The sequence below is a fragment of the Tamandua tetradactyla genome, chromosome 1 (assembly GCF_023851605.1).
Source record: "Tamandua tetradactyla isolate mTamTet1 chromosome 1, mTamTet1.pri, whole genome shotgun sequence".
Taxonomy (NCBI): domain Eukaryota; kingdom Metazoa; phylum Chordata; class Mammalia; order Pilosa; family Myrmecophagidae; genus Tamandua; species Tamandua tetradactyla.
This window is the reverse complement of record NC_135327.1, coordinates 60,963,298-60,987,169: the sequence shown is the minus strand read 5'-3', so window position 1 is coordinate 60,987,169 and position 23,872 is coordinate 60,963,298. Positions and strand designations below refer to the sequence as shown.

The window sequence follows — 23,872 nt, the reverse complement described above, 5'->3', positions numbered from 1 at the left end:
GTAAGGGCTCTTCACGCAGTCTAGATTCTAGGTCCTTATCAGATAATTGATTTAAAGGTATTTCCTTTCACTTTGTAGGTTGTCATTTCACTTTGTTGATAGTGTCTTTTGAAGCCCTAAAGTTTTTAATTTTGATGAAGTCCAATCTATTTTTTCTTTTGTTGCTTGTGCTTTTGGTGTCATATATATGAATCTGTTGCCAAATCCAAGGTCATGAAGATTTAATCCTACATTTTCTTCTGCTCTTTTATTTAGGTCTGAGTTAATTTTTGCATATGGTGTGAGGAGGGTCCAAGGTCCTTCTTTTGCATGTGAATATCCAGTTGACCTAGCATCATTTGTTGAAGAGGCTCTCCTTTCTGCAAACCATCTGATTCTGACTTTACCAAAACAAAATAATGAGGACAACATGATACTGGAGAGTAGGAGACACGTAAAGGGCCAGTATATGAAGTCCAGAAACAGACCCACCCAAATATGTCCAGTTGAGCTTTAGGAACTGTGAAAAAAGAATTCACTGGAGAGAGAAGAGTCTTTTCAACAAATGGTCTTGGAAGAATTGGACATCCATATGCAAATAAATGAACCTTGACCTAAACCTCACACTATATACAAAAACTAATTCAAAGTGGGTGTATAACTAAATCTGAAATGTAAAACTATAGAATTTTTCAAAGAAAATATAGGAGGAAATCTTTGTGACCTAGGGTTCGGCAAAGAGTTCTTAGGCATGATACAAAAATATAATCCTTTTAAGCTTTAAAATATGGATAAATTACACTTTGCTAGAATTTAAAACTTTTGTCCTGTGAATGATAATATTAAGGGAATGAAAAGCTACAGACTATGAGAAAATATTTGCCAATCACCCATCTGACAAAAGATTGATAGCCAAAATACATAAAGAACTTCCCAAATGAATAAAATTAAAAACCCAGCTAAAAAAAAAAGTGAGGACATTTCTCTAACAAAAGCACACAAATAACTAAAAGTACAAGAAATGATGCCCAAGGCCACTAGCATCACGGTAATGCAAATCAAATCCATAATGAAATATCGTTTCACACCTACTAGAATGACTTTGATATAAAAGTCAGACAATAACAAGTGCTAACATGGATATGGAGAAGCTGGAATCCTTACACATTGTGTTGGGGCTGAAAAATAGTACAACTGCTTTGGAAAACAGTTGGGCAGTTCCTTAGAAGGTTAAATATAGAGTAATCATAGGACCCAGCACTTAACCACCTAGATATCTACCAAGGAGAAATGAAAACACACATCCACACAAAACCTTGCGCGCAAATATTCATAGCAGCACTATTCAAAATAGCTCTAAAGTGGAAATAACCCAAATTTCTCTCAGCTGATGAATAGATAAACAAAACGTGGTATATTGAGTCAATAGAATCTCATTTGGCAATAAAAAAGAATGAAGTACTCTACTTGCTACAACATGGATGAATCTTGATAACAGTAAACTGAGTGAAAGAAGCCAGTCACAGAAGACCACATATTATATGGTTCAGATTTATATGAAGTGTCCACAATAGACAGCTCTCTATGTAGAGAAAATAGATTAAGGGCTATGTGTTTGGGGTGGTGGAAAAAGGTATTCCATGCAAACTAATCAAAAGAAGCTGGAATGGCTATATTATTATCAGATGAAATAGATCTTTAGTCAAAAAAGATTATGAGACAAACAAAGACGTTATGTAATGGTAAAGATTCTATCCGGCAAGAACACATGTGACTATAAACATAGATGCACCTCACAACAGAGCCCCAAAATACGTGAAGCCAAAATGGACAGGATTGAAGGAAGACATAGTTCTGCAATAATTGTTGAGGATTTCAAAATGCCACTTCCAATGATTGAAAAGACATCTAAACAGATGACCAGTAAGAAACCAGGAGACTTGAAAAGCATATCAACCAGTTAGACCTACTGGACACATACAGAACCCTCTACCCAACCACAGCAAAACCCACATTCTTCTCAAGTGCACGTGGAATATTATCTAGGGTAGATTACATGTTGAGGCCACAAATCAAATCTTACTAAACTAAAAAAATATTGAAATCATACAAAGCTAGCAATCAAGAAAAGGAAAACTTTTGCAATATGTGGAAATTTTGCAATATCGTGGAAATGAAACAACACAGTATTAAATAACCAGTTGGCCAAAGGCTGAATTACAAGGGAAATTAGGAAATATCTTGAGACAGATCTGGGATCTGTTCTACAACTAATTGTTGCACTGTGCTTTGGAATAAATTGCTTTTTTTGTATATATGTTATTTTTTTACAAAAAAAGAATAAAAAGTCGATTGTGATGGTAAAAAAAATATTTATCCCTTTTAGCCTGCTATATTCTGGAGCAGCTAGAAGGAAAAATCTGAGAGGATGATATGGTCGTCCATGACAAACTCTGGGATCTGTCCTGGAACTACTTGTTGAAGAGTGCTCTGAAAATTACTGCTTTTTTCTTTCTTTGCTTTGTATATATGCTATATTATAGAATAAAAAATGTTTGATGAAATGGTGTTGCAATAATGGGATATTCACATGGAAAAATAATGAAATGTGACCCCACCATACAGCGTGCGCGCGCACACACACACACACACACAAACACACACACACAAACACACACACACACAAAAACTTACAAGGAGATACCACGTCACACCCACTAGGATGGCTATTACTTAAAGACCTGAAAACAAACAAGTGTTGACGAGGATGCGGAGAAACAGAACCCTCGTACCTGGCTGGTGAGAATGTAAAACGGTGCAGCGGCTGTGGACGAGAACGCAGTGGTTCCTTGACAAGTTAGACATAGAATTTCTACACGACCAGCAGTTACACTCCTAGGTGTGTGCCCCCAGAGTGGGAAGCAGGGAATCAGACTGACATTTGCACACCAATGTTCACGTCAGCATTATTCACAATTGCCAAAAGGTGGAAGCAACCCAAGGGCCCAACAACGGATGTGTGGATAAACGAAACGTGGTCTCTACACACAGGGGAACACTTCCGCTGTAGGCAGAAGTGAAGTCCCAGCATGTGCTACAACGTGGATGAGCCATGAAGACATATCATTGACCTAATATCCCCAAAGGGCAAACATTGTATGGTTTCTCTGTCTATGCAACACTTAGGATGTGGAAACTCAGAGAAACAGGAAGCAGAACAGTGGTTACCCGGGATGGGGGACGCGGGAGGGAGTTACTGCTAAATGCGGGTGAGTTTTGGTTTGAGATGAAGAAAATAGTCTGGAAATAGACAGTGGTGACAGCTGCCTAGTCTTGTTAATGTATTTAACACCGAATAATTGTCCACTTAAAGTGGTTGAAATGATTTTTATGTTTTGTGTATTTCACCACAATTCAAAATAAAAAGCTAAAGGAAAAATCTCACTCTGAGATGTTACACTCCAGTCAGAATGGCTGAAAAAGCAAAAACAAAAACAACCCACAAAGTGGCTGAACACACCAGACACTGAGGACGTCGGGCCACTGGGTCTCGTGCATGCTGCTAGGCAGGGGTCACTCCTCAGGGGATCGGTTCAGTAGTTTCTGGTAGGTGCTGTATGTGGAAGGAAATGCCTCACTCCTGTGTTCTTACACACACGCACACACGTACACACACACACACCGTGAACCCACTCATGTAGAAAAACACCAGGAAAACCCAAATAGAGAGACAATTTTACAAAACAACTAGTCTGAATTGTTCAAAAATATCACTTTTTATTACCAAAAAAAAAAAATGGCAATAAAATACCAAGAAGTTAGAGGTGTTCAGGTGAAGGAGACTGTATTAGTTAGGGTTCTCTAGAGAAACAGAATCAACAGGGAACACTTGCAAATATAAAATTTATGAAAGTGTCTCACATGACCGTAGGAACGCAGAGTCCAAAATCCACAGGGCAGGCTGCGAAGCCGATGACTCCAATGGATGGCCTGGATGAACTCCACAGGAGAGGCTCACCAGCCAAAGCAGGAATGGAACCTGTCTCCTCTGAGTCCTCCTTAAAAGGCTTCCCATGATTGCATTTAGCATCACTAATTGCAGAAGACACTCCCCTTTGGCTGATTACAAATGGAATCAGCTGTGGATGTAGCTGACGTGATCATGACCTAATCCTATGAAATGTCCTCATTGCAACAGACAGGCCAGCGCTTGCCCAATCAGATGAACAGGTACCACAACTTGGCCAAGTTGACACCTGTCCCTAACCATGACAGAGACTAAAGAGACGTGGCTGAGGAATTCAGCACGTGATCCTGGATTGGGATACAGACCGGGAGAAAATTCAGCTATGAAGAACATCAGGGCAGCTACCGAAATCGGAACACGGACTCTCTTCAAGCCCCAGGTTGGCCAGCAGCCCGCACCGAACTAGAAGGGGTCGAGGAGATGATTAATGCAACCTTTTGCAAATGGCTCAGAACAAACACCCACGAGTGGAGAAAGAGGACAATAATGTAAACGTGGCAGGTGGTGCTAACAGTGACGCCAGAGAAGAGGGCGAGGGGAGCTCGTGGACCTATGCGTGCAACTCCTCTGTCAGTCTAAATTATTTCAAAATAAAACAAATGTGTGGAGTCAGCCTGTGCTCCGGACCGTGCCGGGATGTGTGCACACACTAGCCTCTCCGCAGGTGGCAAAGCACAGGTGCAGGGGTGGGGGGTGCTCACAAGGTGGCCTCCACTCACGTGGCTCTTTTCCTCAGGACAGTTTTCTGACCGCAGCACAGCAAGCAGGCGTCCAAGCAGAGCACAGGGATCCAGCTGAGCAGAGAGTCAGAGAATAGGGTGCAGGATGGCCAAAGGGGAAGGTGCTGCTTGAGCACACAGTTTAGGGGGGGCCCTGGCTGCCCTTGGCAGAGCAAGGCCACCTGAGCCTGAAGAGCAGCCACAGGGGTTGTATTAGTCACCTGCTGCTGAGTAACCTGTCCCGTGTAACCATGTCCACCAGGGCGTGGTTCCGAGCAATATGCATCCACCAGCGAGCGCCTTCCACGGGGACAGTCCGCGGGCAGCCCACGCGCCGGCCTCCCTTTCTGTGTTGGGACACCTTCCAAGCCCAGGGGGTCGTTGGCAGCATTCAGCTCCTTGTGATTTCAGAACAGAGGTTTCCGCTTTCCTGTGGGCTGCTGGCCGGGCCCTCTCGACTCTTAGAGCTGCTCTAGCTCTTTGCTGGGTGTCCACCTCTCAGGCCCCTCACAAAATGCGGCCACTTCTGGGCCAGCCGGAGACACTCGCTGCATCCTGTCAGGATGTATGTAAAAAAATTGAGAGTCACTTTTCAATTCACAGGGCCCTGTGGACTCCAGGGGAGGGACCCATGCACTGTGGCTCACTGGGGGACCACCTCAGGCCGCGTCTGCCACAGGCTGGGAGGGGAGCAAAAACATCCGAACTCAAGCAGCGCTCGGTAGCACCGGCATTCGGGACCAGCTAGAGTTGAAACAGAATCACCTAAAAAAAAAAAAAACGATCGGTTGGAAAGGTAGAGATTGCAAGTTGAGTCCCACAAATTTAGAGAGGCTTGGGAAACCCTTGGGCTTTCCCCAGATCCACATTACCAAAGCATGAAACAAGTCTACACAGCCAGTAATCAATGACTTGCTGAGACAAGAACAGTCTTCAGAGGATGATAACAGAATCCAGAGTCTATACAGTATTCAATAAAAAATCACTAGACATGCCAAGAAACAGGAAAATGCAACCCACAGTCAATGAAAAAAGTCAGCTCTAAAACAATCAATTCCCTCTTAGTTGCAAGTTCTCCCTTCATTGCCTGCTTTGTAAAAACAGACCTGCCCATTCGTTATGAAGGAGGAATGCTTAAAGGAGTTCTGTCCATAACCTTGGAGCAGGTATTCCAGGATGAATTTAGAGGCAAAAGGCAATAAACAGGTGACTGGCGATGCACCTACGACTAAAAACCCCACTTGCACGAGGCCATCACACACAGGCCCGTTCCCAGCACAAAACTGGAAAGGGGACACCATGTAGCTGTGAGCACACGTCAAGAGCCAGATGGCAGAGTACACACTGTCTTCTGCTTGTATAGAGTTTAGGGCAGGCAAAGCTGACTGTTGGCGCACGAAGTCAGGACGCGGCCACCTCCGAGGGCAGGAGGGGAAGCTTGGCTTCTCCATCTGGGTGTTTACTTTGTGAAGCTGTCAGGCACATTTGTAATTTGTGCACTTTCCTCTAAGTTTGTTCAAAACCAAGGAGATTAAAAGAGAAATGAGTCCCTCAGGCCCACTTCTCCCTTTCCTTCCACGGTCCAGCTTCCCAGCTCCCTCACATGGGGGAGAGGGCCCTTCCAGGGGCGGGGGGCTCAACGTCCACACAGGTAGAGGAGAAGGGTGCAGAGAAGAAGCCCCCTCACTTGCTTCAGGCTCCTGGGGCTCTGTCTACCTGGCAGGCAGGGGAGTCACTGACACCTGCAGCTGCTAATGCGTGTCGGTTCCCGGGCGCACCCAGTCACCCTCCAAGGCTCTTAAACCTGGATGCAAAAGGCATAGGAATGAGGGGCTCCACCCACAGCCCAATGGCAGGGCCAGGGAGGGAACACCACTTCCAGTGCCTCCTGCAGCCCCAGGACCCCATATTCCACATTGGCTGGGAAAGCAAAGTGGGTGAGGGGGCAGACACGCCCCCTGCACCCCTCTTTCAGCTTGATCCGTAGACCCTCCCCACCTCTCTGTTCCATCCAAGGGAGAGGGTTCAGGCCTGGTGGCTGTGGATGCCTGGGTGGTAGGGCCTGCCCACCCTTGGGCCTGAGAGCCCACCCCCCTCCTGCTTTCCCCAGGCTCCCAGGTGGGCCCCTCGGTCTCCAGTGGGCAGAGCTGGGGGTCCTTGGCTACTGCCCATGCTAGTGCCAAGCTGGAGCCCCCAACTCAGGAGAGCCATAGCCTGGAGCCCATGGGACAAGGCCCAGCTTTAACACTGAGGGTATAAAAGGAAAGTGCTGCTTCTCGCTCTCCTGGCACATGCTGCCTGCTCCTGGAGCTGGGCGGGGGCAGGGCACCCGAGGGCTGCTCTGGCCTTAGCTGGGGGCACCGCCCCAGGCCTGGAGAGCTGCCCTCTCCCGCAGGCGGCAGTAGCCTGTGGCCCAGAGTGCAGGGGTAGGAACGGAGCAGCCCCCCTCCACGGGGCTGCATCCTTCTCTGGGCGCCCTGGCAGGTTCAGCCTTCTGTTCTCAGACACTGGGTTTTGGTGGGTGGCGTGTTGGGGGGGCTGGTGAGTGGCCCCACTTCCTGTTTCACTTTGCCTGTGCACCGGCCCTTCTGAGAAGCTGCAGGCATGAGCCCTTTTAACTGCTCAGCTGCCCAGGGCCCCTCCAGGGGCAGTGGAGGGCAGGACATGACCTTAGCCCCAGCGTCGCCCTCCCCATGCTGTGACCCCCCTCGCCCATCTCGGGGACCCTGGCAATGGCCATCCAAGCTGCCACCTGCTCCTGGGGTAGGGTGTGGGGCAGTGGCCGCCAGGCATGCACAGGCCAAGGAGGCTGGCACACAGGCTATTATTAGCTTACGATGACATCACTGGCAGCCAATGGGAGGCAGGTTTATTTCCAGGCCTGATAGCTTGAGCATGCTTAATTTTAGCTGGATCTTCTTTCCTGAGGCATGTGAAACCCCCGCTAGCCCAGGAGGGGGCTGCCTGGGTCTCCCCAAACAGCTCCGTGGAAGGGGCCCTGGGGTTCCAGGAAGAGGCCCCTGAGAGGCGGGACCTGTACCCCCTTCCTCCTGCCCTGCTCCCCAGAAAATGCCGATTGAGCCTGCAACTAGCCTGATTGGCTGGTGTCCCTTTCTTCCCCACCCCCATGCCCTGGGCTGCTATGGGTATCACTGAGACCAGTGATTCTGAAGTGGAAGAAGGAGGCATTCGCTGAGAGGTCCAAACCCTGACCTGGCGGCGGGGCAGGGAGGCACAAGTGTAGGTGGCTGTGGGCAGTGAGTCTGTAGGGAGGTATTGGGCTGGGACCGAGTGTCGGAGCGCCTGCATGCTGTGTGACCGTGGTGCAGCACTCAGCCTCTCTGTGCCAGCTGTGGTATCTGTGCATTGGGCTCTCACTGCCTCATAGTGCTGGCCGGACACTCGGTGGCTGTCACGGTTCTTGTTTAGTGTCTCCCAGCAGCCAGGCCACCCGGCTCGCGGCCCTGTCCGGCGGTATGGCCAGGGGCGGACATAGCCTGGCCCTTTGGAGCAGCCTCCTGAAGGCTTCCCCTGGTCTGCCCCAGGCCCTCTGGGAGCTGCCCATGCCGCTGGCAACTGTGGGGGAGCAGAGGAGCTGCTGGGCAGCCATGAAGCAGAGGCGCATGAAGACCCTTGGGGCACTGGTGGCCCCAGGAGTGTGGGGCCTGGGGTTACTGACCACCCAAGCCTCCTGCCCCTGGGTCTCGGCCAGTCACAGAGGCTCCGAGTCCTGCCTCACCTTCAGGCAGGAAGGGACGCAGCCATCACTGGGGAGCAGCCGCGGGGCGGGCCTTCCTCCCTCCCTCCTTCCCTCCCTCCCTCCCTCCCAGGCGTTTATTTTTAATTCCTGGTGTCACAGTGCAGAAGAGCTGGGTCATCTGAGCGCCCCACCCTCCACCTCCCCTGACCCCCAGGGCAGACCAGGGGAAGCCCCTCTCAGAAGACACTCCCCACCGGCCAGGGCAACCCTCCCTGCTCTGGCTGCCGCTCCCGGTTGAAGGGGCTGGACAGTGCCCAGGACCCCTCAGGCCTTTTCTGGGGCTTTGCTGAGAGGACAAGGTGGGAGTCTGCTGCAGCTCCACATGCGTTTTCTGGGACCCCCAGGGGGCTCTGAGGCTGCAGGGAGACCGCACACTCTTGAGTGGGGCAACCTGGGGAACCGCTGCGGGAAGAGGGTCTGTTCTGACGCCAAGTGTGGCAACAAGGTGGGGTCCCAGCCCAGGTGCAGCCACAGCGGCCGCCACGCTGCCCTGGTAATGCCTGTCTGCTCAGGACCTGGGGCCCCACCTGGCAGAATGGGCTCTCCCCAGGCCCCCAGACTGGGTGGTGACGCCCACCTCAACTGGAGGAGCCCCAGCTGTCCTTGCCGCTGTGACCGCGGGTCTTTGAGTCAGATTCCTCCTGAATGTCCACCCCAGGAGTGCAGAGCGGCGGGACCACCCCGCCCAGCTCTTAGGGGTCATCAATTCTTTTCCTTGGCCTCAGGCGCCCCCTCCAGACCTTTGCCAGGGAGCACACCGCAGGCTGGCCGGGCCCACCCCTCCCCGGCAGTGCCGCGCCCCTCCCTGGCAATGCCGTGCCCCTCCCCTCCCGCTTCCCCATGCCTCCTCTCTCTGACTGGCATATCTGAGCATCCTGGGCTCAGCCGCTCTCCCTCCCTCTCCCTATCCCTCCTCCCTCTCTCCCCCCTCCCTCTCTCTCCCCCCTCCCTCTCTCTCCCTCTCTTTCCCTCCCTCTTCTCTCTCTCCCTCTCTCCCTTCCCCCTCCCCCTCTCTCTCTCTCTCCCTTTCCCCCCCTCCAGCCCCGCCTCTGCCTCTTGTTCTCTAGTCTGGCTCCCCCGTGCCTTTGTAGCTCTCTCCCTCTCTCCCTGGTCGCATCTTCCTCCCGGGGGCGCCCCCTCGCCTGCCGTCCGCGTCCCTGCACCGCTCCCTCGCCCCCCCCCCCCCCCACGTACCGCATTGCCGTACTGCAGGGGCGCAGTGCATTGCGCCCGCACGTCAATAGGTGGACCCCCTCCTGAAGAGATAAAACCGCCGGCGCGCGCGCGGTCAGTCCCTCTGGCTGATACCTCGGCTCCGGGTAAGGACGCGCGTCCTTCTGGTCCCCGCCCTCGCCCCTCGCGTTTCACAGAGGCGCCTTCCCCGGGGAGGCGTCTCAGGGCAGAGAGTGGCCTGGCCAGGCTTCAGAGCGCGTCACTGGTGCCCTCACTGGGCCCCCCACACGGGCTTGGAACCCCTGAGCGCCCGGGTGGTGGGTGGGTGGGGGGGCTTGTTTACTGGGCGGCAGCTGTGTCCCTTTGCTGTAACCTTCGGGCCCCCTGGGACCTGCAGGATTTGGGCCACAGTGGCCAGTGCCAGGTACAGGGGTGACGGGCGGGGTCTGGGGAGGGGGGGTGGACGCGGGAAGGGAGCCTCAGCCACAGCCACAGATGGTGCTGGCTGCCCTAGGGCGCCTGCCCTCCTGGCCTCCATTCCTCCCCTGCCACCTGCCCTCTCCTGGGCTGTCTCCACCCAGCTCTGTGGGGTGGGGGGTGGGGGCATGGGGGGAGAGGGGCTGTATTGGGTCCCTGAGCAGTGGGGGTGCGGGCAGCCCAGCCTCTAGCTCTCCATGGCCCCTCCCCCCACCAGGCACCTGCTGAGCTTGGCATTGGGAGGCAGGCCCCCTTCTCTGGCCAGATCAGGGGCCCCCACTCCCCGGCCCCGATGTACCCGCTTCCCAGATCCAGGGATCCTGAGCTGTCCTGGGCCGGCCCACCCTGTCCCCCACTGGGTGCCGACAGCCAGGCGGGGATGGAGAGGAAGATGGCGTCGTCCCTGCTTAAGGAGGGGCAGTGGCGAGCACTGGTCGTCTGCTCCATGGTGGCAGCAGGCGGGGGTGGGGAGCGGTGTCCCTGGCCCAGGTTGTGTGTGGGGGGGGCAGGCAGTGAGGACAGGGCAGCAGAGAGCAGGCGAGGTGACTCATCGTCCAGGCTCCCGGGAGCCGCTGGCCGGGTTGGCCATGGGCGGGGGTGGCCGTTGGGGGTGGGGGGGCTGTGGAGCTCACACGCCCAGGGCTCTGAAAGGGGTTGGGTCTCTTCGGACCCTGATGTTTACAGCTGAAGTGGGGAAGGAGATGCACAGGGGCTCCTTGCCTGGCTGGCTGCTGCGGGCAATGCTCAGGGAGACCCTCCCCCCTCAGTGCCAGGGGAGGCGTGTGAGCAGGGCTGCACCCCCCCAGGGCTCCCAGCTGAGGCTCCCCATCGCCTGTCCCCCCGTGGGCCCCACCACAGAACCAGCACTCAGTGACCCCCCGCCCTTTGCCAGAGCGCCCAGGTCGTGCCAGGCCCCGCAGCCCAGGCAGGATGGGCAAGGAGAAGACCCACATCAACATCGTGGTCATTGGGCATGTGGACTCGGGCAAGTCCACCACCACTGGCCACCTCATCTACAAATGCGGCGGCATCGACAAGAGGACCATCGAGAAATTTGAGAAGGAGGCGGCTGAGGTGGGCCGGGGCTGTCTGTCCATAGGCTTGGGCTTGGTGCCTCCCAGCCCTGGGGTGCGTGCCTCAGTTTACCTCCCCCAGGGCCACAGGGTCTGAGGCTCAGGGGGCACTCATTGGGTGTGTTAAGGGGCATCCCCGGGGCTTGGATGTACGATGGCATGAGGCTGGGGGCATCTCTCCGGATGCTGCAGGTGGGGGAGGGGAGGCCGCGGGGGTGGGGCGGGGGCCTGGGAGGCGGCATTCCTGTGCTGGTTGGTGTGGGCAGCTGGGCTCCGGGACTCTGGCCTTGGATTAGGACTGAAGGGCCCCGAGCCTTATCCCAGCTCGGGCTGGGTTCGGGCTCCTGTGACCCAAGGCCTGGGGCTGGAGGTGGCCCTGTCCTTCTGTGTCCCAGAGCCAGGTCAGGACTCGGAGTTGCTATTAATAGCTGCCTGTTGGGCAGTTGGCCCAGCGGCCCCATGTCCCCAGCAGAACCGGGAGGCGTCTTCCCCAAGACCCAGGCAACTTCTTTAGGTCAGGGTGCCAGTGGCTTTGGTGAGGGCGAGAGGGTCTTGGCGTGGCTGAGACCCCTGAGTGGAAAGTGGCACCACTGTGGGGGACACTGCCGTCTGCCCCTCCCCTCATGTCTGGGAATGCCTCTCAGAGAGGGGCTGGGGACACAATCCCAGGACAGCAGTCGCTGGCCAGGGCTGGACCCCCGCCGGGGACAGGGGCCCTCTGAGCGCCGTCCCTGCCCAGGAAGCCAGGTCCCTCCTTCCCCACGGGCTGGTGCTGGGAGGAGGGAGAGGGTGTTTAATTGGCGCTGGATTCTGGTCCCTGCTGGTCCTGTCTGGACCTTGGCTGGACAGAGCCCTCTTGGGGCATGTCCCCTGACTGGGAGCTTTGCTCAAGCTGGGCAGCAACCTCAGCAGCTGCCCTCACCCTGGCCCTGGCCCTGAGTGGCAGGGGTCTCGCTCTGGGACTGGCTGCCCGGGATGTTCCAGCTCAGATGTGTGCAGAGGGCAGGCCAAGAATGGGAGGGGGCACCGCAGAGCTCCCTGGAAGCCTTCGCAGGCTGCAGAAGGAGCTGAAATGCCTCCTTCCGGCCACCTCACCCGTGTCTTTCGCTTTTTTTTTTTTTTTTTTTTTTTAATAGCTAAAGGGTCTGTTTGACAGCCTGAAACCCAGGGGTGTCATTGGCCTCGAGCTGACCAGAGCAGGGATCTTGTGGGGGGGTGGGGGGTGGGGGTGGGTGGGAAAGGGGGAGTCCTCCCAGGGGGGGTGGTCCCGCCAGCTGCTTCCCTCCCCAGCGGCAACCAGACCCTGCACTCCTGCTGGTGGCGAGCGCAGCAGCCCCTGTCCAGGAAGGGCTGGAGGGCTGGACCGGGGCCAGGGGCAGCGGGGATGGGCAGGGCGGGGGTCTGGGGCCCAAAGGGGCCTCCCACAGAAAGTCTACGGGGCCAGGGTGGGGGGACGGCTGGGGTGCTGCCAGCCTGAGCACCCCCCACCGCCCCAGATGGGGAAGGGCTCCTTCAAGTATGCGTGGGTGCTGGACAAGCTGAAGGCAGAGCGGGAGCGCGGCATCACCATCGACATCTCCCTGTGGAAGTTTGAGACCACCAAGTACTACATCACCATCATTGACGCCCCCGGCCACCGTGACTTCATCAAGAACATGATCACCGGCACGTCCCAGGTGGGCACCTCGGGCCACTGGGCCTCCCCTGCCCTCCCCTTGCAGAGTGGGCAGGCATGGACAGACAGGGGCCCAGCCCCGGGGGGGTTACCACGACAAGTACGCCATGCACCCCCGGCACCCTCAGAGACAGGCAAAGGCCCGATGCAGACCAAGGACAAAATGCCAGCAGTGGCCACTGGCCTGTTTCCGCTGGCTGTACTCCAGCTGCCCTTGGTCCTCATGGGGTCCTGGCTGACACGGTACCGGTGGCGGGGGTGGGGTGCAGGGAGCAGCTGGCCCAGGCATCCCGGACCTGGCCTGGGGGTGTGCTCATCCGTCCCCCCTGCGGCAGGCGGACTGCGCGGTGCTGATTGTGGCCGCGGGCGTGGGCGAGTTTGAGGCCGGCATCTCCAAGAACGGGCAAACACGGGAGCACGCGCTGCTGGCCTACACGCTGGGCGTGAAGCAGCTCATCGTGGGCGTCAACAAGATGGACTCCACGGAGCCACCTTACAGCGAGAAGCGCTACGAGGAGATTGTGAAGGAGGTCAGCGCCTACATCAAGAAGATCGGTTACAACCCGGCTACCGTGCCGTTCGTGCCTGTCTCGGGTTGGCACGGCGACAACATGCTGGAGCCCTCGCCCAATGTAAGTGCCTGTGGGGGCTGCCGGGTGGGAGCAGGTGGGGGGCCCATCCCCAGGGTCAGCCCCAAGCCATCTAGGGTGTTGGATGCAGGCTCAGGGCCAGGTCCTGGCCGGGAGCAAAGGCTGAGCTGGAGAGACCCCCTAGCCTCCTGAGTGTCCTGTCCCTGTAGAGCAGTGGATGCCAGCCCCTGGGGGGCCGGGGCGGGGCGGGCAGAGGCCTCAGAGTCCCCTTCTGTGGCCTGATAGCCCCCAGCTTGAGGTTCCTTGGGACCCCCAACCTCTGCCCAGCCCGTCGCGCAGGGGCAGAGGGTGGTTCCCCAGGGGCAGGGCCTGGGACGTGCACTCTTGCCCAGTCTGGAGGGGGGTCAGAGGCCACCCTGGGACCCGGCTCTCCGGCTCTCGGCTCAGCCAGGACACTTGGGGCTGCAAGTTGGTGGAGGTGACGAAAGGAGCGCTGGGTGGGTCATGTCTTATAGGCCCGCGACCTCATGTGCAGGCACCGTCAGGTCAGACACCGTGGGTGCAGCTGCCCAGCCCAGGGGGGTCAGGACCCTTGGGAGGGAGGGTGGGGGACACACCGCAGCCTTTGGGACCCAGAATCCTGTGGCTTCAGGGACGGAGCTGAGGCAGTGGGGGGAGGGGTGATGTCTCACTCCCGGCCCCCCACCCACACCGGCCACCCCAGCTGAGGGCTGTCCACCTCCTGGATTGGGTGTTCCCTCCTGGGATCTGATGGGTGGGTGGGGGGTGGGGCTGAGGCATTAGGGCCATGGCCCTGGCAGTCCCAGGGGCTCGACCTGCTGGATGGCAGTTCCGCTCATCAGGAGCCATCTTCAGCCCTGGGGGTCGTGGGATCTAGGCTTGGGCTGTGAAGACAAGGTAGGGCAAGGGCTGGAGTACTGCCTACCCTTCTCCTCCTCCCTACCTATGGCAGGTGTGCCAAGTAAGCCGTAGTGGGGGCAGGCACTGGGTCTGTTTCTAGAGGAGCCCTGGTGGGGGACCCCTGAGCTTGGAGATGGGGAGGGGGGCTCCATGTTGTGAACCGAGCTGCTGGGGCCCCCAGCCCAGCCAACAGCCACTGTGGCCCCTCCTGCTCAGTTACTGGCCCAGAGACCTACTGGCTGGCATGGGGAGGGGTGGGGGACTCCCCGCCCGCCCTTTGTCCTGAGCATCAGGTAGTCGCTTTCCTGCCCTCCCCTTTCCTGAGACAATGCCTCTTTCCTCAGGCCCATGCTGCAGTGTGAGCTGGGACCGGAGGGGCTGGGGGAATTGAGTCATTCAGTGTCTCAGATGGTCGGGAAGCAAAGCCAGGGTGTGCAGTTAGGCCTTAGGCAGCTGGGGGGGTGGGGGTGGGGACTGTGTGCCCCTCCCTGAGCTGGGCCTGACCCCTTCAGCCAGGGCCCTCCATCAGGCTGCTGGGCCCTGGCCTGAGAGTGATGCCTGCAGGTCCCCAGGTGGCCAAGGCTGTGGGCTCCCCTTGCCCAGGGGTCAGGGCCTGGGCTGTGGCGAGGATGTGGGGGTCTGCATCTCTACAATCGGGTCTTCCTCCTGCCCAGATGCCATGGTTCAAGGGCTGGAAAGTGGAACGCAAGGAAGGGAATGCCAGTGGTGTGTCCCTGCTCGAAGCCCTGGACACTATACTGCCCCCAACCCGCCCCACTGACAAGCCCCTGCGCCTGCCGCTGCAGGATGTGTACAAAATTGGTGGTGAGTGAGGGCCCCTGTGCCTGCCGCCCCACAGCAGGTGCCACCCCCCATCCCCCACCACTGCCAGCTCTGCCCCTTGAACCCCTCTCCTGAGGCCAGGGCTCCTGACAAGGGTTCCAGAGGCCAGGTCACCTCTGCCACTCCTCACATGCTGTAGACTTTTCAGGGGTCCACCCCTCACCTTCTCTCCATCTCTGTATTCATTTATCCATCCGTCCACCCACTATCTACCTATCCATTCACCTGTCCATCCACTACCCACCCATCCATTCATCTTTCCATCCACTACCCACTCATCCACCAGTCCATCCATCTGTCCATCCACCCACCCATCTACCCACCTGTCCATCTGTCCATCCACCTACCACCCATCTGTCCATCCATCCATCCATCCATCCATTCACTGCCCACCTGTCCACTCATCTTTCCATCCACTACCCACTCACCCACCAGTCCATCCACCTACCTGTCCATTCACAATCCACCTGTCCACGTATCCATCCATCTACTACCCATCCATCCATTCATCCGTCTATCCACCCACCCACCTACCTGTCCATCCATCTGTCCATCCATCCATTTGTTCATTCACCCATTCACCCACATGTACATCCATTTATCCACCCATTCACTACCCATTTGTCCATCCATCTGCCCACCTTCTATCCATCTGTCTATTCATCCATCCACTACCCACCTGTTTACTCCTCCATCCATCTATCCAGCATTTACTAGGGTCTGTCTCCTTCCAAGTAAGAGCTTGGTCCTGTGCTAGGAGCTGGTGCACAGGGGTGACTTCTACATGCCCCCCCATCCCACTGGGAGCCCCCACTTCCATGGGGAGACACAGTTCCCCTTCAGAAATGAGAAACACTCGAAATAAATCTGTAAACACACATGAGATGCATATGGAAGGGGGATTCCCAGCCCAAGACAGGGGGCTGTGTGCACAGAGGACTGCTGCCAGGCCTAGCTTCGGTTAGGCCACAATACCTCTTTGCCACCCAGGGAGCCAGGGCTGGAAAGAGAGGCTCCCTCCCCAGCCTGGGCTAGACAGGATGCCCGCTCAGCATTCGTACAACTGGGTGTGAGCAGATCCACCCAAAGAGCGGGCAGCACAGATGCCCCTTCAGTGATAGCACCCCAAACAGGAAGCTTCAGAATTGGGCCTTAGGACCCCTTTGCAGTGTGGGCCAGCAGGGTCCCACAGCCAGAACAGTCCTAGGGGCTCGCAGATGGATGGGTCCATGACGTGCTCTGATGCTGCCACCTCAGGACCACAAGGAGGGGTCCTCACAGAGGGGAGGGGTCCCCACAGAGCTCCCTCTGTGGGGCCAGTGCTGCCTGGGGGCAGGAATGGGGGTCCCCTGGCCCAGACAGCCCTTCTCCCTGCTCATCTTGCCCTCTCTGCCCTCTTCCTCATCTTGCCCAGTCTCTTCTTTGCCCCACTGGGTTGGGGGGAGGCTTCATTTGAGCCCTGAGCTCCTGAGTCTGCCTTGTCTGGGTTGTCCCTTCCTTCCCTCTGCACGGGCCTGCCCCCAGCCCTGCTCAGGGAACCCTCACAGCCCCTCCTCTGGGCCTAGGCATTGGCACGGTGCCAGTGGGCCGTGTGGAGACGGGCATACTGCGGCCGAGCATGGTGGTGACGTTCGCGCCTGTGAATATCACGACGGAGGTGAAGTCGGTGGAGATGCACCATGAGGCCCTGAGTGAGGCTCTGCCCGGTGACAACGTCGGCTTCAATGTCAAGAATGTGTCCGTGAAGGACATCCGCCGGGGCAACGTGTGTGGGGACAGCAAGTCTGACCCACCGCAGGAGGCTGCCCAGTTCACCTCCCAGGTGGGCGGGCCACACAGGTGCCGAGGGACCCTAGGACGGTCATAGGGCGTCACCAGCTGAGGGGCAGCTGCCTGGCCCCAAGGCCTCACCCCTCCTGTGGGTGAAGACACAGAGGCTGAGGGGCTCCACCAGGCTCAGGTCCAAGGGTAGAAAGAGGTGAGGCTGGGCCCAGGCTCGTGGCCCCGAGCATCCATGACAGACCCCATGCTGCTGTGGTGCTCAGGAGACCTCCAGCCTTTGAGGCCCAACTTTTTTCCTGAAAAGTGCTTGTATTAACTCACTGCCCAAGACCCCTCTGTGTTCTCTACACTTTTCACTGTGTCTGATCACCTGTTCATATGACACTGAGTTTTTAAACATGAGCATTATTTAGATACAACTGAGATGCAATAATTGAAGCCTAATTTTGTCGGCCCCTGGCTGAGTGCTGGGCTGGCAGGGCACGCACAGCCCCGCCCCCCCTTCAAGCTGTTCCTGTCAGTTGTTTATTGTTGGGTTTGCCAAATGCTTAGTGAGGCCCGCTGGGGCCTAGTCCCGGGGGTGCCCCATCATCTGAGCTTCTGCGTTCAGCACCTGGGGCCCCGGGAGGTGGGTGCGGGGACTGCCTTGGGGTGCCTGACTTCCATGTATGGCTTTCAGGTCATCATCCTGAACCACCCTGGGCAGATCAGCGCCGGCTACTCACCAGTCATTGACTGCCACACAGCACATATTGCCTGCAAGTTTGCTGAGCTGAAGGAGAAGATTGACCGGCGTTCTGGCAAGAAGCTAGAGGACAACCCCAAGTCCCTGAAGTCGGGTGACGCAGCTATTGTGGAAATGGTCCCAGGAAAGCCCATGTGTGTGGAGAGCTTCTCCCAGTACCCACCTCTTGGTGAGTGGGGGTGGTTGAAGGAGGTGGCACTGGCAGTTGCAGCCCTAGGGGCAGAGGGCTGCCTGTGGTGGTGGGGAGGTCCTGTATTATGGTGAGCGTCGTTGCCAACTCACAGCCTAGCAGGAGACGCATGGGCTCTGTCTCATTGGGTGCAGGTGGCCATGACGGGCTGCACTGGGCTGGGTCCCCTTTTGCAGATGAAGGCCCCATAAGTGAGTTGCCCAAGGGCCACAGCTAGTCCAGTGGCAGAATTAGGGCCACTCAAGCTGGCCCACCCAAAGTGGGAACCCACAGAAGTGTTTCGGAGTGATTCCCCATGTAGCGTTGCCTGGCTGAGGTCAGCCTTCATAATAGCTAAAAGGGCGTCCTCGGCTCCAGGTGTGTTTTCAGCACTTTCCCATATATCGTTATCATTTAATCCTCCCATAATGCCTTGGGGTGAGTACCGTGGGCTAATCATTCCCACCTCGCAAGGAGCCAAGAGCGTAGCAGAAATCAGCTGCCCTCACCGCCTCCCTGGAGACAGGAGCTGAGTGCACCCGACCTGTGCCGGCTAGGGAGGATGCTTTGCGCGTGCAGTGCGCCTGCGCGCTGCATCCCGGCGGGCGGGACGAGGCCAGTGCCCGGGGATGGGGCCTGGGCGGCCCGTGGGCGGGGCCCCAGCCCCCTCTCGCCTCCCCACCCCGCAGGCCGCTTCGCCGTGCGCGACATGAGGCAGACGGTGGCCGTGGGCGTCATCAAGAACGTGGAGAAGAAGAGCGGCGGGGCCGGCAAGGTCACCAAGTCGGCGCAGAAGGCGCAGAAGGCGGGCAAGTGAAGCGCGGGCGCCCGCGGCGCGGCCCCTCCCGGCGGCGCCGCGCCCCGCCCCCGGCCCCCACGTGGCCCCGCCCCCCGCCAGGCGCATGTCTGCACCTCCGCATGTCAGCGGCGCTCGGTCCGCGACTGGATGCTCGCCATCAAGGTCCAGTGGAAGTTCTTCAAGAGGAAAAGCGCCCCCCGCCCTCCCGAGGCTTCCGCGCCCAGCTCCCGCGGCACTCAGAGTCCGTTTTACCAATAAACTGAGCAGCCCCGAGCTCGCGTGAGCCTGCCTGTCCATGGGGGACTGGTCCGCCCTGCGGGGAGGGGGCTCACCTTAGGACTCAGCTCTCTCACCTGTGCCCTCCTCCCATCCCCAGTGCAGCTGTCCTTTCAGGTGGCCTGCGCCGCATCCCTTTCCCCTGCCATTCCTTCCCGGCATCCCTTGACCTGGACAGGTGTCCTTCCGCCCACAGAGACTTGGTGGTGGGGAGAGCCCACGAGTGTCGCGTATCCCCCACCAGAGGCTCCTATTGCCAGGGGGTGGTTTTGGAGTGGTCCCATGGAGGTATCCAGAGCAAGGAACAAGGAACACCTAGGGTTTTGGGGTCCCGAGGCCCTGATAAGCTGAGGTCTCCCCTCCACCAAGGAATGTCTGCTCCCAAACTCTTTGGCCCGGGCTCCGGGCTTCCATGTTCCTGACAGCCCCGCCTCACTGCCCTCCAAGCCTGTCACCTGCAGCTGGAGGCCAAGCCACACCCATGTCCTGCCCCCAGGGCCCCAAGGCTTCCCACTGCCAGGTGTGCAAACAGCCAGGTGTGCAGACACACCAGTCCCAGAGGCCAGGGGGCTGGCAACATCAGTCAGTGGGGCTGGGGGCTGCAGGTCATTTCTGTGATCCTTGATGTGTCTGGGCTGGGATTCCATCTCAGAACATGCCCAGCAGGGGCCTGCCGGCTCCCTGCCCACCCAGCCCTGCCCACAGGAAGGCAGACCTGGCCTGCAAGGCAAGCAGGGAGGCTCAGCGGCTGAGTGCCCTCGCCTCTCGATATCAGTGGTGTCCATGTGTCTTGCAGCTGCCAAGATAGAGCCCTGCAAACTGGGTGGCTGGAAACTACAGACATGTCCTTCAGTCCTGGGGCTGGAGTCAAGTGCTGTCGGGGCCACACTCCCTCTAGGAGTTTGGGGCAGCAACTCTTCCTCCTCCAGCTCTACGCAGCCTCTGCAGGCCTTGGCTTGGGGCCACCCTACCCCCTTCCACGGCTCCTCCCCACTCCCCCACAAGGAGGAGCCCTGGGGTGGCATTTTGGCCCACCTGGCTAGCCCAGGACAGCACCCCCATCTCGAGACCATTGGCCAAATCTCATCTGCAAGGACCTTTTTGCAACAATCAGGCACTTTCCCAGGTTCCAGGGATGAGGCCCTGATGTTTTAGGGGCTGTTTTCAGGGGAGGATGGAGGCAAAGCTGCGAGCCGGAAGCAGCCGCATGGCCCAGCAGCAGCTTTGGGGAGGGCGGTTGCTGGTGCTTCCCCACCCCCTGAAAGGGACGTAGGGCATCGAGAGGAAGACTGGTGGTGCCGGCAGTGTGGAGCTTGCCTCCGTGTGGGTGTGTGAACGACCCCAGCCCAAAGGCAAGGGTTTGGGTGGGCTTTCAGGTAGGGTGACTGGATTTAGCTAATGAAAATGCAGATCATCCAGGTAAATTTGAATTTCAAAGAAGAATAATTATTTTTTACTTTATAGAGTATATCCCATTCGATATTTGGAACAAATTTACACTAAAACGGTCTTTGTTGTTCATTGGAAATTCAGATTTGAATGGGTGTCCTGCACTTCGTCTGGCAGCCCTACCCAAGGAGTCCAGGTCTTGCTGCCAGGCCCTGCCGTCCTGGGCCCCCCATTCATCCCTGGAGGCGAGGGCCTTGTCCTCCCTGGGAAGTCCTCCTTACGTGCTAGGCCCAGCTAGATTTGGGGTCAAATCAGAAACACCTGCCCCTGAGGCGGGGCCCAGCTGCAGCAGAGGGAGTCACAGGGTCTCTCGCCCTTCTGCCCTGGCTGTGGCACACCCTGGCCTCCCGGCACCGCGCTGGGGCGACGCCAGCCCACTGCCCAGTCCTGCCGCTCTGTCTGCCAGCAGCCTGTAGTCAGGACTCACTTTCAAGGTACAGACCCTGCAGGGTCAAAGCCCCCCATGGGGATGGAGGGTGAGAGCATGCCACGCTCACGGGCCTCTGAGCAGGGCCCCACTTGAAGGGTGTGGCCGAGGAAGGTGAGCTCTCGGTCCGACCTGCTGCCACCCTGGTGTCCAGTGCAGGGTGGAATCCATGGGGGCAGCAGGGACGTGGATGCAGAGATCTGGGACCCAGGCCTACAGGGGCCTGCAGTAGCTCCTGGCATGGGGGAGGTCAGCACACACAGCACCTCTCAGGACCTGGGTTTTCCCGCTGGCCGCCCCCCAGTTTCCAGCCCACTGCCAGCCGTTGGGGAAGGAGGGCTGGCCGCCGCCCACCCTCAGGCGGAGGGCACTTCTGGGGAGGAGAGGGGAGCTGGCCACAGCTTCGCCTATGAGAGCAGGGGGTGGGGGGAGCTGAGCGGGCCTTGGGACCTGGGTGGGGCTCTGGGTAGCTTCTCTACGGCCCTCTGGCAGCGGTTCCTGTGGCTCTGGGTTTCAGGACCCCTTACGGTGTGTTAAAAGTCCTCAGGGTGGAAGCAGGAGGCCAGAACGGGGCATATCAAAGCACGAGAATTCTCAGGCGGCACTCACAGCAGAACCAGCACCCGCAGAGGCTCCGGGGAAGCTCCTTGGCGAGAACGAATGTGTACATGGCCGCATCCCATAGATGGGGGCCGGTGTGGACCTTGTGGCCTTCTGGAAGGTTCTTGGGACCATACTTTGAGAACCACTGCTCTGGGTCAGCTGGGCTGGCAGATTGGAGGGCCGCAGGCTAAGTGAGGGGATAGGCTCTGGCCCCACAGGCTGTGAGATGACAGGAAACAGTGGGGCCCAGGCCTTGGACGGCCACTTCCACTATCGTCCAGCTTCTTGGGGCCGCCTGCCTGAGTCAGGGGCTGCAGTCCCGGAGCAAGTGGGCAGAGGTGTGGAAACTTCAAGCACGGGGGAGCTGGGCTGCATTCCTCACTGACCCAGCAAGAGGATTACTGTCCTGGTGGGGGCAAGTTAGTGGGCAGCCCCAGTAGGGCCCTCATGTTAGCTTGGGGAGTCTCGTGGGCAGCCGTGGACAGGACAGTGGGCCAGGGCAAGGGGACACCCGCTGCCAGAGTAATGCCCCCTCTGCCCTGGGCCGGACAGAGGCTGCCCAGGGACCCCGCTGGGGCTCACGCCTGCTGGGGGCCTGGGCTGTCGTTGAGCCGAGGAGGACCCCAGGAGACAAAGATGTGGGGGCAGTGGGTTTGGCCTGGGCAGCCGCTGAGGCCGGGACCTCGGAGGGGACATGGCCGGGAGCCTCCACCCTCTGCTGGCTCCATGAATAATTAACACAGGTTCTGTCGGAGCTAGACTCAGTATCAGCCTGAACTTGGGATTCTTCTGAAAAATTCACGAATTGCCCTGATGAGCTGGCCGAACCTCAGCCACCCCCTGCCCTGGTCACCCCCAGCTCCCGGGTGGCTGGGGCTCGGTATACCCCTGGCGGTGCCAGTTCTGTGTCTGAGCAGTGGCACTAAGCCTCCCTCCAGGGGGCTGAGCCTTGCAGCAAGTCAGGCCCCAGGGAGGGAATCCCGGGTTTCACCTGCTGGAGTCTGTGTGTGTCCATTGGACCTTCTCTAGCCTCAGAGTGAGGCCAGGGGGCTCCCGTGGTGCCACCAGGACAGGCTCGGCACACCCATGTGATTATATCTGAACGTGATGTGGGCTTGTGGTGGAACCATGTATGCCTATGTGCAGGGGTGAGGAGGGAACACGGCCAAAGGTGCCGGAGACCTTGGGAGCCAGGGCAGGGCATGTGTGTCCATGTGTGTGCATGTGTGCACAGGGATGTAGTCATGAGTGTGCACCAAGAAGTCCATGTGTGCATGAGTGTATGGTCACAAATGTGCACCAAGCATGTCCATGTGTCCATGTGAGCACAGGTGTGCAGCCACAAATGTGCATCAAGTGTTTCCAGGTGCCCATGTGTTCATGTGTGCACAAATGTGTGGTCACAAATTAGCACCAAGTGTCCATGTGTGCATAGGCATGTGGTCATGGATGTACACTGACAGTGTCTACTTGCCATGTGTGCACAGGTGTGTCCATGTGTGCATGGGTTTGTGGTCATGAATGTGCACTGAGTATGTCTATGTGTACACAAGGATCTCATCATGAATGTGCACTGAGAATGTCCATGTGTGCACGGGCATGTGGTTATGAATGTGTGCATGCACATCTATTTGTGTGTTGTGCAGCAATATGCACACATATTCATGTCCACTCATGTGCATGTGCACACATGTGTGCAGGTGTGACTGTATGCTCACACCTGTGCATGTCTTGCCCTGCCTGTGCTCTTGGCTGAGCCCGTGGGAGGTGCACCAGTGACCTGTCCCCTAGCTGGGCGGGGGCTGGAGGCGGCCCCACCCCACTCTCCTCGGGGATGGGAAAGAATCGGCCCTCTGCCCTACCACCCCACTGTGGGATTGCGGGGTGTCTGTGGGGGCGGCAGTGGTGCCGGCTGTTTCCTGACTCCACTGGCCAGCTCCTGGTGTCTGACTGGGGAGGAGGTGGCAGGGTGCCAGGTGTGCGACTGAGAACATCTTGTGCGTTGGCCTGGCAGCATGGGGGAGAAGGGAGGACGTCCTGCCAGCGCAGGGACAGAACCTCCAGGAGCTGAATGGGGACCGCTGAGGCAGGGGCAGGGAGACCTGAATGGGCCGGGGACTGGTAAGAGACGGCCCAGGCTCTCGTCCAGGAAAAAGTGTCATGCCCCAGCGGGGAGGCTGCAGGTTCCACAGCCGAGGTGCCCTTTATTCCGGGGGTCATATGAGTCGAGTCTCTGGGAGATGGCACAGGTGGGGGGAAGGGAGGGCAGTACTCTAAAGAGACTTGCCCGGGCCCCAAGGGGGAGAGCAGGGTCACACTGTCTGGGGACGGGGCTGCCAGGGGAGTTGCTTGGTCAGGCGAGGGCGGGTGGGGTCGCCCACTGAG

At 57.8% G+C, this 23,872-nt stretch overlaps 1 protein-coding gene across 1 annotated transcript; it reads left to right on the top strand.

Annotated features, from left to right (window-relative positions):
- Positions 1-9,623: 9,623 nt before the first annotated feature.
- Positions 9,624-18,788, top strand: EEF1A2 (eukaryotic translation elongation factor 1 alpha 2). Its single transcript, XM_077117455.1, has 8 exons — positions 9,624-9,804; positions 11,028-11,209; positions 12,705-12,884; positions 13,219-13,515; positions 15,069-15,219; positions 16,803-17,059; positions 17,699-17,933; positions 18,623-18,788. The coding sequence occupies exons 2-8, from the start codon at positions 11,066-11,068 to the stop codon at positions 18,748-18,750; spliced, it is 1,392 nt and encodes a 463-aa protein (XP_076973570.1). The 5' UTR covers positions 9,624-9,804; positions 11,028-11,065; the 3' UTR covers positions 18,751-18,788.
- Positions 18,789-23,872: the final 5,084 nt, after the last annotated feature.